Source organism: Acomys minous, assembly GCF_964271855.1.
Source record: "Acomys minous genome assembly, chromosome: 16".
Classification (NCBI taxonomy): domain Eukaryota; kingdom Metazoa; phylum Chordata; class Mammalia; order Rodentia; family Muridae; genus Acomys; species Acomys minous.
The window spans coordinates 85,290,128-85,305,156 of NC_140498.1; the positions used below are offsets into that span (position 1 = coordinate 85,290,128).

General features: G+C 44.6%; 1 protein-coding gene across 14 annotated transcripts in view; it reads left to right on the plus strand.

Annotated features, from left to right (window-relative positions):
- CLIP1 (CAP-Gly domain containing linker protein 1) overlaps nucleotides 1-15,029 on the plus strand; it is a 115,849-nt gene that overhangs the window by 44,317 nt on the left and 56,503 nt on the right. For 7 of the 14 annotated variants that reach the window (XM_084762653.1, XM_084762659.1, XM_084762658.1 and 4 more), the window contains exons 4-9: nucleotides 2,893-3,017; nucleotides 5,241-5,463; nucleotides 8,909-9,106; nucleotides 9,628-9,731; nucleotides 11,089-11,149; nucleotides 12,659-12,691. In XM_084762653.1, the coding sequence (XP_084618779.1) occupies nucleotides 2,893-3,017; nucleotides 5,241-5,463; nucleotides 8,909-9,106; nucleotides 9,628-9,731; nucleotides 11,089-11,149; nucleotides 12,659-12,691 (744 nt within the window). The remainder of the gene's footprint in view (nucleotides 1-2,892; nucleotides 3,018-5,240; nucleotides 5,464-8,908; nucleotides 9,107-9,627; nucleotides 9,732-11,088; nucleotides 11,150-12,658; nucleotides 12,692-15,029) is intronic. The other 7 variants (XM_084762655.1, XM_084762657.1, XM_084762648.1 and 4 more) reach the window with 1 other exon arrangement.

A 15,029-nucleotide genomic window follows, 5' to 3' on the forward strand; every position in this document is an offset into this window, starting at 1 on the left:
TCTTTGTGTCCAGAGAGGAACTCAGGGAAGCCAAACTTGCTTTATTAAAACCTGTGTTCATGGTGTCTAATCCTGATAGGGCTTAACTGAGTCAGCAGAAAGACATCAGTGCATTTATGAGGGCTCCGTCCTCTCCCCTTAACCCGCAGTCCTCCCAGTAGCCCCACTTCCCGACACTGTAGCACTGGACACAGCCTCAGGGGGAAGATTTTGTTTTGTTTTTGACAAAAAAAAAATATCGTGTATCGTGAGTTGTCCTTAAACTTATTATATAACCCAGGATGACTTTGAACTTCTAAGCCTCTTGCCTGTACTTCCTGAGTACTGGGATTAAAGCTGTTGCCACCACACCTGGTTTATGTGGCACTGGGGGACCAAACCCAGGGATCTGTGTGTGCCAGGCAAGCACTCTACCAACTGAGCTGCACCCCTAGCCTTCAGTGTGAGTTTTATTGGGGTCAGGCCATATTAGAACCACAGCATTAGAGAGTAGGAAATAAACCTAGATATCAGTATTGACTATCACTGGGTATGAACAAATACTATTTTTATCTCAATGAAAAAATTGCACTGATTTGTTATATGTTTGAATGCTTTGTTGGCATATATATATATATATATATATATATATATATATATATATATATATATATATATATATATAGGCAGTGGATCCCCATGAACAGAAGTTACAGATGTTTGTGAGCTACAGATATTTATAGGAACCAAACCTAGATCCTCTGTAAGAGCATTAAGTTCTCTTAAACACTGAGCCATTTCTCCAACCCCTACATGAAGTTTGAAAGAAAGGAAGAAAGAAAGAAAGAAAGAAAGAAAGAAAGAAAAAGAAAAAAATCCTGAGTCAGGTCCAGCAGTGCAGAGATGTAATTCTGGCTATTTAAAAGGCCAAAACAGGAAATTCAAAGCCTAGCCAGACGTGGCACACCTCTTTAGTCTTAGCTCCTAGAAGGCAGAGGCCAGCGATTCTCTTGAGTTTGAGGCCAGCCTGGTCTACATGGTAAGTGGTGTGTTCCTGACCAGCCAGGGCTACATGATGGGACCCTGTCTAATAAAAAAGTTCAAGACCTGCATGTGGTACAGATGAGTTGAGGACAGACTGACACGTTAGTGAGACGCCGTCTCAAAAAGTGACAAGAGGCTGGAGCTGGAGCTCAGTGGTACTGCTTGCTCGGCACGCACAGGCCCTATGTTCAGTCTTCCATCCTGGGAAGGGAGAATGGCACAGAGCTTAGGGAAAGGTGAGAAAACGGAGCGCATGTTCTGAAAAGTGCTGTGGTAAGGAAAGCGAGTGTAGGCAGATGTGATGCAGGTTGCTAAGCAGCAGTGCATGAAATGCTGTTGCCATGCATGGACCTGGACCAATACAAAAATGTATGTTCTCACGTATGCGTGAGGGAAAACAATAATGCTGGTAGGATAATTTTTATATGATAACTAATATTCATGTGCATATTAAAATGGTTAGGAAAATATTTTAAAAGAACCTTAGCTTTTAGCACTTCATGTGAGTAAAATGGTGAGGAGTGGTATTTTTAACAGTTGTAAGGAGACAAAATCACAGTGTGAAAAACAGAAAATTCAATCATTTTAAGGTACTTAAATTTTTTTTTTCTCTTCTTTCCTCCTGTCCTAAGACAGAGTTTCTTTGTGTAGCCCTGGGTGTCCTGGAACCCACGCTATAGACCAGGCTGGCCTCAAATTCAGAGATCCATCTGCTTCTGCCTTAAGCTTATTATGTAACCCAGAATGACTTTGAACTTCTAAACCTCTTGCCTCTCCTTCTGAGTGCTGGAATTAAAGGCGTGCACCATCATGCCTGGTTAAAGTGCTTACACCTTCATTTGCTATACAATTAGTGAGCCCAAACAAAACATGGAGATTGTGTTGTTAATTCATGTACACCACTGTGTTGAGACAAAGTACAAGAAAGTTTCAAGAATACAGGAGTCACCCATGAGCTTTACTTCTCTTTGCTTTGCTCTTGCTGGGTTTTTACTTTTATAACAGATATTTATATCCAAGCAGGAAAATTGCTCTGAAGAGATCAAGTATTTTCTAAAATTTATCTAATTCATTATTATTATTTATGTGTGCATTTGTGGGCACACATTTTGTGATATCAGTTCTTTCCTTCCACCTTTATGTGGGTTCCAGGGATTGGATGCAGGTCCTTAGGCTTGCACCGTGGGGCAGCAAGTGGCTTTACTTACTGAGCCATCTTGTTGGCCTATAATCAAGTGGGTTTAAAAAAAAATTATTATGCCTACAATGCTATATCTGCATGTATACCTGCAGGCCAGAAGAAGGCACCAGGTCTCATTATAGATGGTTATGAGCCACCATGTGGTTGCTGGGAATTGAACTCAGAACCTTTGGAAGAGCAACCAGTGCTCTTAACTTCTGATCCATCTCTCCAGCCCCTCAAGCGGTGTGTGGTGTTGTTGTTGTTTTTGGCTTTTGGTTTTTCGAGACAGGGTTTCTCTGTGTAGCCTTGGCTGTCCTGGACTTCCTTTGAAGCCCAGGTTGGCCTCGAACTCAAAGAGATCCGCCTGCCTCTGCCTCCCGAGTGCTGGGATTAAAGGCGTGCGCTACCATGCCTGGCACTTCACCTGGTGTTTTAAGGAAAGGACTATTTTGGTAAATAGCCTTACTGGTTACATATTATGTAGAATGTTTCATTGTTGGACTATACCAGGCATCAGGTCAGTCCTGGCAGGGTGTCACTCCCGTGAGTTGCCAAGTGTGTGGCCTTAGGAGAAGGGCTCAGAAGACAAAGCAAAGAAGCTGCTGCTGGGAGGACGGACTGCACCACCTGTCATTTGTTGGGACCACAGAGGACTTAAATTTCACCTCTTCTTCTTCTTCTTCTAGGTTGGTGGCACGAAGGCTGGCGTAGTCCGCTTTCTTGGGGAGACCGACTTCGCCAAGGGCGAGTGGTGTGGTGTGGAGCTGGACGAGCCTCTGGGGAAGAACGACGGCGCTGTGGCTGGAACAAGGTTGGTTTGGCGCCGTGGGGCCTCGCAGCGCCCTCTCACACATGTGTGTGTAATAAAGTGCAAACTGCTGCCTGCGGAGCCCTGTTTTTTGTTTTGTGACACCCTCTTACTTTTCGGAACGGGCTGGTCTGGGACTGCCTGTGTAACCCAGGCTGGCCTGGAATCTGTGGCAGTCTTCCTGTCCAGCTGCGTCTTGCAAGTCTCAGGGCTAATGATGTGATCCACTGTAACTGGCTAGAGGAGTTATGCTTTTGTTCTACTTATTCTACACACGCGCTCGTGCACACATGTAGGTTTTTTTGGACACAGGATCTCTCTGTGTAGCCAAAGCTATCCTGGAACTTGCTATGTAGACCAGTGTTCTCTATTTCAGCAAGAATCACTTGTTTATGCCTCCTAGTGCTGGGATTAAAGGTGCATACCAGCACACCTAGATTTTTTTTTTTTATTTCTTGAGACCTAGCAAGCAATAACTTTTGTTTGTTTGTTTGTTTGTTTGTTTTCGAGACAGGGTCTCTCTGTGTAGCGTTGGCTGTCCTGGACTCGCTTTGTGGACCAGGCTGGCCTCGAACTCACCGCAGTCGCCTGCCTCTGCCTCCCGAGTGCTGGGATTACAGGCGTGCACCACCATGCCTGGCTGTTTATTTGTTTTTGCTTTTGCTCTTTTTTCCTGTTTTTTTTTTTTTTTGAGACAGGGTTTCTCTGTATACCTCTGCCTCCAAGAGTTTTTTTTTTTTTGTATGCATGTGCACATGTGTGCATGCCAGAGGGCAACTTCGGGTGTCATCTTCAAGATTTCTCATTGGCCTAGTATTTACCCATTAGGCTAGACTGGCTGATCATTGAGCACCATTGCCCAGCAAAGTTCATTTTTCCTTTTGGCTTTCTTTTTTGAAAATAGCAGGCCGAGCTGGGTATGTGGCACAACTTTTTAATCCCAGCACTCAGGAGGCAGAGGCAGGTGGATCTCTGTGAGTTTGAGGCCAGTCTGGTCTACAAATCGAGTCTAGGACAGCTAGGACTGTTAATCAGAGAAACTTGTCTTAAAAAACCCAAAAAAAAAAAAAAAAAAAAAAAAAAGAAAGAAAGAAAGAAAAAGAAAAAGAAAGAAAAAAAGAAAAGAAAACAGTAGGCCTTTACAAGTTCCTGGGCATTAAGGACAGAGTTGGGGCAAAGAAAAGCTAATGCCTCTGTCAGAGAAAGAAGTGTAAAATGTGTCTTCATGTTTGGTAAGAAATCCGTCCTGTGCTAAGGGACTGACTGGCAGGCAGCCTACTCTACCCTCCTAGTACAGACTTAGTACCGGGGTGTGCGGGGATTTCCCATAATTCTCTTGGTCTCACATAGCACAAGCTGGCCTCAAACAGCCAAGGCTGCTCCTGAGCTCATGGTCCTCTTCATGGCTCAAGTGCTTGGATTTCAGCTAGGGAGTCGTGCCTGGCTTAGAATGTTTCCTTTTCAAATGATTTGACTGGGCCGGTAAGCTATGGGAAATGGTACGTTGTTGCTACTGGTGTACAGCCTGTTGCTCATGACATCATCTACTTAGCACTGGCCTAGAAGCCACTTATAAGCATATGGACTTTAATCCGCCAGACATCATGATATACAGAGATAAAAATCTCTTAGTAAAACAACTATGAAGCCATCAAGCCTTCTCACTTTTTTGTGTGTGTGTCCTGTGTATCAAAAAGCAAACACTGAGTCTTTCACATGAAGGCAAACCTTTACCACTGAGCTACAGCCCCAAAGCCATTCTCTCCTGCTACTGAAACACTGTCACAGTCTCTAGGGTCCTTAGATGGCTGACATTTCTAGCTTGCTTTGGTGGGTCTGCCCTGGCAGGGCAGGGGCCTGTTTGATTTGTCTTGTTTGTCATGGCTTTAAGTGAAGGTTCCAAGCTGGGCCTGGTGGCTCACGACTGTAATCCCAGCACTCGGGAGACAGAGGCAGGTGGATCGCTGTGAGTTTGAGGCCAGCACAGTCTACAATGCAAGTCCAGGACAGCCAAGGCTACACAGAGAAACCCTGTCTCGAAAAAACAAAACAAATAAAAAAGTGAACGTTCCTGTGTTGCTAAACCTCTGCTTACATTTATCACGTAGTAGAACTACTTACGTCCTTACGTAATCTCACACATGTTAAATTGGAAGACTGTTGGTTATAGTTGTTATTTTTTGTGATTAAGTTGTATTTGTTCCTCTTACTGTATTTTCTCTGAAGGTATTTTCAATGTCAACCCAAATACGGCTTGTTTGCTCCTGTCCACAAAGTGACAAAGATTGGCTTCCCTTCCACTACCCCAGCCAAAGCCAAAGCCGCTGCTGTGAGGCGAGTGATGGCCACCACGCCCGCCAGCCTGAAGCGCAGCCCTTCCGCCTCCTCCCTCAGCTCCATGAGCTCCGTGGCCTCCTCTGTGAGCAGCAAGCCCAGCCGAACAGGACTGGTAAGCTTCGCCCCCTTCCTGAGGCAGCAGATGCCCACAGCTGTACCCCGCTTTGCTTGTCTGTGCTGAGGGCTGGCCGTAGCTTGCCATGCGAGTCCCTGGAGGCAGTTTTGAAAATGGGACTCGAGCAAGTACATGGGTTTTGAAATAAGATTTTTTAGTGGCACTTTATGGATGCCAGTTCTTGAGAAATCTGTAGTAACTACTGTTTATTCTTTGACATTACTTAGGCCCAGTAGATAGAGGAGTTGGAGGGATCTCATTGGTCCTGGATGTAGGTCTCTTTCTCTTTGACTTCTAACAATTTTAGGGACCGATGTATTTTGAGAGAACCTAATGCTTTACATCATCAGTGTAGTCTAACCCACAGCTAACGTGTGGAGTGCTCCTGTGTGAACCAGAGGGCGCCTTTGGAATTTGGTGATGCTAGGAAGAGCCATGGTATGTTTTGTTTTCTTTCCCTTCATCTCTTTCTCCTGGTTCCTTTCTCTCTTCTCCTTTGCCCACTTAGAGCACTGAAAGTGGACTGCCCAGAGTTAGCACCTTGCTCTTTCTGTTCACATGGTGTATCACTCACACTGTTTTGATTGTCATTCCCTGCCCTTAATTTCATTTCTCGAAAGGGAAATGTCAGCAGGATTCTATTCCCGCCCACACTCGGGACCTCGGCCTTTTATGGTGAGCTTGAGGCAACGGTTGGAAAGTTAGATGGTAACTGCAGCACTCGGGGTTCCCGTCCTTGATGTCATTTACCCTCTGTTCCATCATGGTCAGCAAGAGACAGGAAGGGTGATGGAGTCTCTAAGTGGCTGTGAGGCTCCTCTGCCAGCCAGCTGCAGTTTCTCCCTTCTATGTAGAGGTGGCATGATTACCTCCCAGAGTGTTTCAGTTTGCATCCTCAACAGTACAATTAAAAAGGATTCTCTGGAGAAGGTCATGGGACCAATGGAATGGAGGCAAAGATCTAAGCCTTGTCCCAAAAGGCTCAGCGCATCCCAGTGTAGACATCTGCTCTGCTGTCCTAGGAGCAACCCCACGGCTGTGTCTGATCTGGAGGGCTTCTTTCCTTGAGTAATTTCTTTGGGGAATAGCAAGCTCTCCCTGCATACTCCAGCACCCCCACCCAACATTCAGCAGACAAATGCTGATTTCTCATAGCTCACCATCATTTATTGAAGAAAATTATCAAAAGAGATAAGTCTCCTTGTCTTGTGAGACAGCTTTGTTTCTTGGTGTGTTTATGTGGGGTGGCTACAGTTCCTAAAAATGACTGTGATAAGAGTATGAAGGGGACATAAAATAACGCAATTTTAACTTACTCCTTAAAGGTGTATTTCTGTCCTAGGAAGATAGAAATTGAAAAGTTAATATTTTGGAATATTCATTTGTATATGTGTGCGTATGTGCATGTGGGTGTGTGTTGGATACTTTGGAACTGGCATTTGTAGGACACATGATTTCTTGGCTGAGTGCTAGAATCAGAACCCTGTGATTTCACAGCAAGCATTCTTAGCCGCTGAGCCATCTCTCCAGCCTGCAAGAAAAGTTAGTATTTTAAATTAACTCTTCACTAACTATAGTGTCTTACCATTAGGGAATATGCTCCTGTTGGGCACTGCGTGTCTTGTCAAACCTTGGGCCTTCATTTCCTGGGCTGCTCTGACTGGTTCTTAGTACTTGTTCTTTGTCCTCACAATTGCCAACGCCCAGCACCTCAGACATGGTGCCGTTGTACAGAGTGGATCACAGTCTAAGGCTGAAGCCAGGTGCCGGATCTAGTCATTTGCTGCATCTCTTTGGCACACACATCTTTCAGGGGCCCTGTGAGTTTTCAGGGGCCCTTGAGGCATACCCATGCACATGGTTTGGCGACTTCACCCTGAATGCTCTCAGGAGGAAGTGTTAGTGAGAAGCATAGCTCAGCTACGCTACCAGGAGGGAAAGCTGGTCTAATGTTAAAAAGAAAGAAATGGAATTTGCTCTCAATAAATAATTCAAGAAATTCCACAAAACGAACCACACAGGGAGGTGTGGGTTTTGATTGGAATCCTTTACTCTCATAGTCATCAAATTGCAGGATTGTTAATTGATGAAGATCCTCAGTGTCTGCTCATGAGATGAGGGCTCGATAGACTGATGGAGAGCACTCAGGTGACAAGTGAAGCTTTGTTAGCAGAGGAAACAAAGGCTGAGCTGGTCTGGAGCCAGCAACTGCTGAGTCAAGGCCATGGACAAATGCTTGCCAAGGGTGGGGCATTTCCAACACCTACCCATCCTGTGGAGAGGAATGTGATGCACTTTGCCCAGTGCCTACTGCCACCTGTGCAGGTGCCATTTCCTCCGGGTCTTATGTCACTGTTAGCTCCAAGATGGAGATGTTTGTGAAGCAGCAGAGATTAATAGATGACGGGACACATTCTTTCTTGGGTACCCCCAACCCTTGGCTCTGCCGCCTTCCTATCCTCCTGTTCTTCTGTCTCACTGTTGCCCTGTCCTCTTCTCTGTCTGTCTGTCTGTCTGTCTGTCTGTCTGCCTGCCTCTGTCTCTCTGTCTCTCTGTTCTTGCCCAGACTTCCCCTCTTAAATCTGTTGATTGAAATTCATATCCTAGAGGCCAGATTCCAATATGATATTACCCAAGTTTTTTCTTTGCAAAGAAAGATGAAAAGAAAACCCTGACATTTCTTAGTGATATTGGAAGCTTTAAAAGCTCTCAGCCGGGCCTGGAGAGATGGCTCAGAGGTTAAGAGCACCGGTCTGTTCTTCCAAAGGTCCTGAGTTCAATTCCCAGCAACCACATGGTGGCTCACAACCATCTATGTGAGGTCTGGTGCTGTCTGCAGGCACACATGGGGCAGAATACTGTATAAATAATAAATAAATAAATAAAATCTTTTAAAAAACAAATAAAAGCTCTCAGCCTTAAGACCTGAGAATCAAACAGCTGGGCAAATGTCATCACCCTAGGTCAGACTGAAGTAGTTTAAAGGACTTTGGGATGTTTGTTTTGTTTCAAGGCAGGGTCTTACTCTGTAGCCAGAGTGAGCTTACGACGAGGCGTCAAGTTCATTGGCAGCCCCCTAGCCTTGGCCTCCAGAATTCTGGGAATTACAGGTGTGACCCACTGTGTCTGGCTTTAGAGAAACTTGTAAAGTGGGCTTTGTGAAAGCTGTCTAGATTCCCACAGGCTCTGTCCACTGAGCTCAGAGTACTCATGTGTGAACTATACACTCGTCTTCTGACGCCTTCTGAAACTTGCTGTGAGCTTTTCGATATGTTTTATGAGGTCTTGTTTTCTTGGTGAGAACCTTGCCTAATATTTTTGCAAATCCACAAGTTGGGCCAGCAGCTTCTGCTTTGCCGAGAAGATGCCTGCTCGTGTGCGTTGCTTGCTCCTTCCCCCCCACGGCGCCATCGCCCTTCACGTCTCTGACTTTCCTTTACAGTTGACTGAAACTTCCTCCCGCTATGCCCGCAAGATCTCGGGCACCACTGCCCTCCAGGAGGCGCTGAAGGAGAAGCAGCAGCACATTGAACAGCTGCTGGCTGAGCGGGACCTGGAGCGGGCCGAGGTGGCCAAGGCCACCAGCCACGTGGGGGAGATAGAGCAGGAGCTAGCCCTGGCCCGAGATGGGCATGACCAGGTGAAGTCTGGTGTTGGTCTTGTGCATGTGCTGGTTTCTAAATTGACTGGTGAGGCTAAAGCGCCTGGTGTTTGGAGCCAGAGACTTGGATTTGAACACAGACTATGAAAATTAGTTTCTTTTCTGAGCTTGTTGGGAAGCTGTGGTCTGGTGCTGGTTTCCATCGTCATAACATTTTGTTCTTCCTAATTTTACCTTAGCCATTTGGTCTTTATCTGGGCTTTGAGTCTGTCTCTGTATTAACTGCTCATTAGTGGGACCTTAGTGATCACACGTGGTGTTGGAAGATTATCACTGCATGCGTTTCCGTACTGGAAAGGCAAGTCTTGTTCTCCTGCTGCCCTCTGGCGCTCTATGATGTGGGGTGGGTTTTGTTTTGTTGTCATCTAGTTTCTAGGAAACCTCCTAAGATAGAAAGTATTAGACTGTATCAAGAGCGATGTCCACCCAGCATGGTCACACTTTGCCACGCCTGTTTGGAAGTCCCCCGGGGCTAATCGCTGACACCCTTGCTTCCCCAGCATGTCCTGGAACTGGAGGCCAAGATGGACCAGCTGCGAACAATGGTAGAAGCTGCTGACAGGGAGAAAGTGGAGCTCCTCAACCAACTAGAAGAGGAGAAAAGGTGATCCTTGAGTGTGATCTTTTCCTCTTCAGTGATGTCTTAGCAAGAAATGTACTGTTGCTGGGCAGTGGTGGCGCACGCCTTTAATCCCAGCACTTGGGAGGCAGAGGCAGGCGGATCACTGTGAGTTCTAGGCCAGCCTGGTCTACAAAGTGAGTCTAGGATAGCCAGGGCTACACAGAGAAACCCTGTTTTGAAAAACCAAAAAAAAAAAAAAAAAAAAGAAAAGAAAAAAGAAAGAAAGAAAGAAAGAAAAGAGAAAGAAAAGAAATGTACTGTTGACCAAACCAAAGGAATGACTGACTGTCCAGCAGAAACTGACCTCTGCTCTGTGAAGAGGCTGTGCTTCTATGTAGCTTCTCCGGGAAGCCTGGTATCCTTCAGACACGACTTGATTAACAGACATTTATTCTCATTGAATGCTTGTCCTGAGGAGAGCTTTAGCCAGTGTTACTACAGGAAATTCCAAACTGGTCCCCCCCCCCCCCATTACCTAGCCTTATGAACAACCTTATCCCTGAGAAAGCTGGTTTTCCTTACTTGGAAAGCAAAATTCTCCATGTAAAGCAGTTCCCTAACTGCTTTTATCTAGGTCAATATGAACATTCACACTAAGTAATACAGGGCAGACACAGAGGGGTTTGGCTCTTAGTTGAGATTTCCTTCCTCCCTGCTTCCTTCTCTCTAAAGCCTGAGCCTACAGCCTTGCCCCTGCTGGACAAGCCTGCACCACACCAGTTCCCCAGCCCTCTTTAGTCTCCTGTTTTGAAACAGACCTACAAAGTGCTCGGCGCTGGCCCTGAACTCTGGTCCTCTTGCTTCAGCTGCCCAAACAGGTCTGCACCGTTAGTCCCGTAATTCATTGGGTGAAGAAACACCAAGCATAGGATGTTCTCACATCCAAAAATAAACCTATAAAGCTGTGGAGGGTAATCTATGTCCTCCGTACAGAGCGTGGAGGGCGGTATATGCCTGTGTTACAGCACTCAGGAAGATATAGTCTCTACAGCACACACAAAGTAGAGTTTATACACTTGTAATCTGAAACCTATTTCTTTGGTAAGCAAGTATTTTCCTTTAAGGCTGACTGATTTGTTTCCAGGGTTTTTTGTTTTTGTTTTTGTTTTTAAACCTCATGCCTTCTGGAGTTGATACCTAGATAAAGTTTTGGAATTTCTAAATACAGCATGCTTTTATTCATTCGTGCCCTACAGAGGCATGCCTTTGTTTTCTGTGTCTCTGAGGCTTTCGTTTGCTTCAACACCCTGAATTCCCAGGGTGCTGCTCGTACTTGTGGCTGTGGGGACCGTGTTCCTTAGTCCTTTCCTCAGTGCTTTGCTTTGCTTTTATCCCACAGGAAGGTTGAGGACCTTCAGTTCCGAGTTGAAGAAGAATCAATTACCAAAGGGGATCTCGAGGTAAACCTTTCCAGCTCTCTAAAGTCGTTATGGAGGCCAGTATTGAGAAATAAGGGTGACAGACACACTGGGTCAGCTGATTCTTGTCAGAACAGTCAGTCAAGAGGATGGTGGCCATCTCGCGCCTGGCCCCTTTGGGTTGTGCTGAGGTGATGGTTGGGTCCTCAGGCCTGTGACTGTGGTGTCAGTGTCCTACTTCATGTGGCAAATTAAAATGCTCATAACTCTTCTCATGCTTCAAGCTTAGAAGCCATGAATTAGATTTAATCAAGTCATAAATATGGCAGTGTGCCCTCGGGGCAGTCTCTAAGACTCTACTTGCTCCTCTGCTGTTGGGAATAGTGTTCTAAAAGAACTTAATTTCAGCATAATCACACAACACAGCATGTTTGTGATGGTTCAGCTTTGTTCTTTAGTGGAACGGAGTAAACCTTTTAAATCCCTATAAAAATCAGCCATGTGTTCTCCACAGTTGATTTTGTTCTTTTGGTGCCAGAGATTATTAGATAGTTGCTTTTTAAAATACTGTAGTTACCAGAGCCAAAAACAGGAGTAATTTAAGCTACTTTCATGGCATACTTGAAAGTCACTAATTTTTCTATAATAGTAGGTTTCTTATCTTCATAACAATTACTCTTATTAGTTTTGAATTACATATTGTTATTAAATATTTTTTTGCTTTTAAGCCACTGCCACATATATGACAAAAATAAATTATTAACTTTTCAAATTTTGAAGATTCTATAAGATTCTTCATAGCATTTTAGTAAAATTTGCACTTGTTTGTACAGTTTTTGGATTTTGGGCGGAGCTAGAGACATGGCCTCACTGTGTTGCTCTAGCTGGCCTAGAACTCAACGCAAATCAGGCTGGCCTCAGATATGTAGCAATCTGCCTTTGCCTCCGAAGTGCTGATATTACAGTTGTGGCCCACCACGCCCAGCAGAAGATATATATATCTTATATATATATATATATATAATTTTATATATATATATCTTATATATATATATATATAATTTTTTTTTTGCCACCATCAAGATTTTTGGAGTCTGTTGGTTTAAATTTCAGGGGTCCTTCTAAACAAGATCTCCGATTTTCTTGGAAATAAATATAGTTTTATAAACAATAAAGAATAAAGTGAGAATTTTCTGAGTTCTAAGTTTATATGGTCTAGAATGTAATGGCTTGTTAATAATTTAGTAGAAACCTTCTTCACTCATTTCATATATAGTCACATTCTTTAGTTGACTTTTGTGTTGTCATCCATTTAAAAACACCCCAAAGTCTCATTAGAAGTTTCATATCATCATCTAATTCATAAGAATTACCACCTCTGGAGTTCAAGAAAGGTTGAGTTAAAATATTTACATTAGCAGTAGGCTAGTATAGTCTGTCTGATAAACTTACTTGAAATTAATCAAATAAAGTTATATTGAAACCCTAACACAGATTGAAACTTTAGTTGAATCTTGTTGTTATTTACTTTTTTTATTTTTTTACTGATAGCAAAAGAGCCAGATTTCTGAAGATCCCGAGAATGTAAGAGGGCACTTAACTGTGTGGACATGTCCCTTAACACAGATTGATTCCAGATTAAAATGCTTATTGATACACTCAAATACTAACTGCATAATCTGACCTGGGGACTTTTTCCTTAGTATTTCTGTGCATGTGACTTTCAAAGCAAGTGCATTTATATCTTTAAGAAACTGTATGTAATGACCAAGCTCTGCAGATTCATTTGTTTCATGATAGGTAAATATTTGCTTTTTAAATAATTTTTGCTTAAAAAAAAAAAAAGGACATTTTCTGAGGACATGGCCTCCTTCACTTTATCCATGATGTTTTCTGATGTCAGTAGACACCTGAGGGAAACAGCACAAGACATGCTAGCTGGACGAGCCGTGGGACTGCCGGGAGGCGCGTCCCACGCAGCCTGACCTGCCCAGCGTGTTGCTTCCCATTGCTCTTGTGCATGCTCCATTGCCAGCCAGTGCAGCTGATAGGGAACCCAGGTTATGGCTGCAGTATCGTCCCTCCTATCTACAACTGAGGCCAGTGGTCTTCCCTGAATATACGGGGTATTTTAAGTCTGCTCTCCTGGCAGCCGTGCTGCTGTGTGGTGCTGGCCCTCCCCCTCCCTCCCTCTTACTGAGACTCAGCTCCCACTACAGACTACCAAAGTGGCCTCCAGAGCATTGCTTCTCACGCACACTGCCAACTGTGCTGCTGACAACGGAGAAGACCCAAAACCTTCTGCTCTGCTGGCTTAAAAAGAACAAAATTGAAACAAGGAATTCTTTTACTTCTTACCGATGGGTTGAGCTTAAATAGAGAACTCACTTTGACACTTTGATGAGGGCTTCCTTTTTGCGAAGCTACTGCAGCGATCTGGGTCTCTCCCCGTCCAGGACAGGTTTCACTGCCTCCAGTGTCAGTGTGCATGGACCTTCCTCCTGCCTCTCTGTGTGCTTTCGCAAGGGCTTTGCTCTCCTTCCAAGCCCCTGTCCCAGGACAGTCCTCTTGGGATGCCACATCTTAGTCTCCGAAAGCAATACTTTTAAAGGGCTGTCCTGTTCAGTGTCACATTTCTACCACAGGGTGTGGCATGGAGGTGGATCACAGTTCCCTTGCTACTGACTGGTGAACGTCCATTGTGGAGTGCCCCTTCTATAAGGGGGCAGGTGGTTTGCTGGTCTGAATAGGGGAAATAGTACATGGCTATTCTCTCTCTCTCTCTCTCTCTCTCTCTCTCTCTCTCTCTCTCTCTCTTTTTGAGATAGGGTTTCTCTGTGTAGCCTTGGCTTGACTCACTTTGTAGACCAGGCTGGCCTCGAACTCACAGTGATCCACCTGCCCCTGCCTCCTGAGTGCTGGGACTAAAGGTGTGCACCACCACTCCCGGCTTCTCTCTCTCTCTCTTTTTTTAAAGACAGGGTCTCACTCTATAGCCCAGGCTGGCCTTGAACCTGTGGTGATCCTCTTGCCTCAGGCTGCTCAGTGCTGGAATTGCAATTAAGAGCCACCTCTCCTCTTTTTTTTTTTTTTTTAAATAATATAGGATCTGGCTATGTAACCTAGGCTGACCTAGAACTTGCAATATAGCCTGATTTCTACCCTCTTGATCTTTTTGTCTCTGCTTCCTCAGGTGCTGGAACTATATAGGCTTGCATCACCATGCCTGGCTGGATATTTGTTTTTTATCTGCACATAGTGAGTGACCTTTGTCCAGAGGATGCCTAACTCAGGGTCAAAGGAAACGAGACTGTTTTCTTTTACCTCGTCCTTTAGCTTGAGTCCCTGAAGACTGTAACCCCAACTATTAGATAAGGGTTCGTTCTTTTCTTGTAAAAGAAGAGTACTGACCAGCTTCTGTCTGCAGCACATGTGGACTCAGGAGCCTAGCCAGACACTTAAGTTTTGAAACTTCTCTTATTATTTCATAGAATATAGAGAGTATAGATGAAGACAGTAAAGAAAACTGCCTGAGTGTGGTAGTGTGCACTGTCAGTCCCAGGGGGCAGAGGCAGGCAGCTAGTGCTGAGATCTAGACCAGCCTGCTCTACATGGAGTTGAGCATCAGCCAGGACCATAAGATGGAGACCCTCTCTCAAAAAAACACCCATCCTATGATGGTTGTTTATGCTGAAGACACCAGAGTATCAGTGAATGTGCTTTTAGCTTTAACTTTCTATTCAGGCTCTATATCTACTTGGTGTCCCTTTGTTATGACCCCTGTTGTCATTTTCTCACTGCCCATAACTGTTCAGACTGATAGATATCCTAAGTTAACCCTTACCTCATCAGTCAGTTCGTTCAGTGACCAGTGGGGAGGAGAGATGGTGGAGGAAGCACTTAGACTAATACCAGGGTTAGT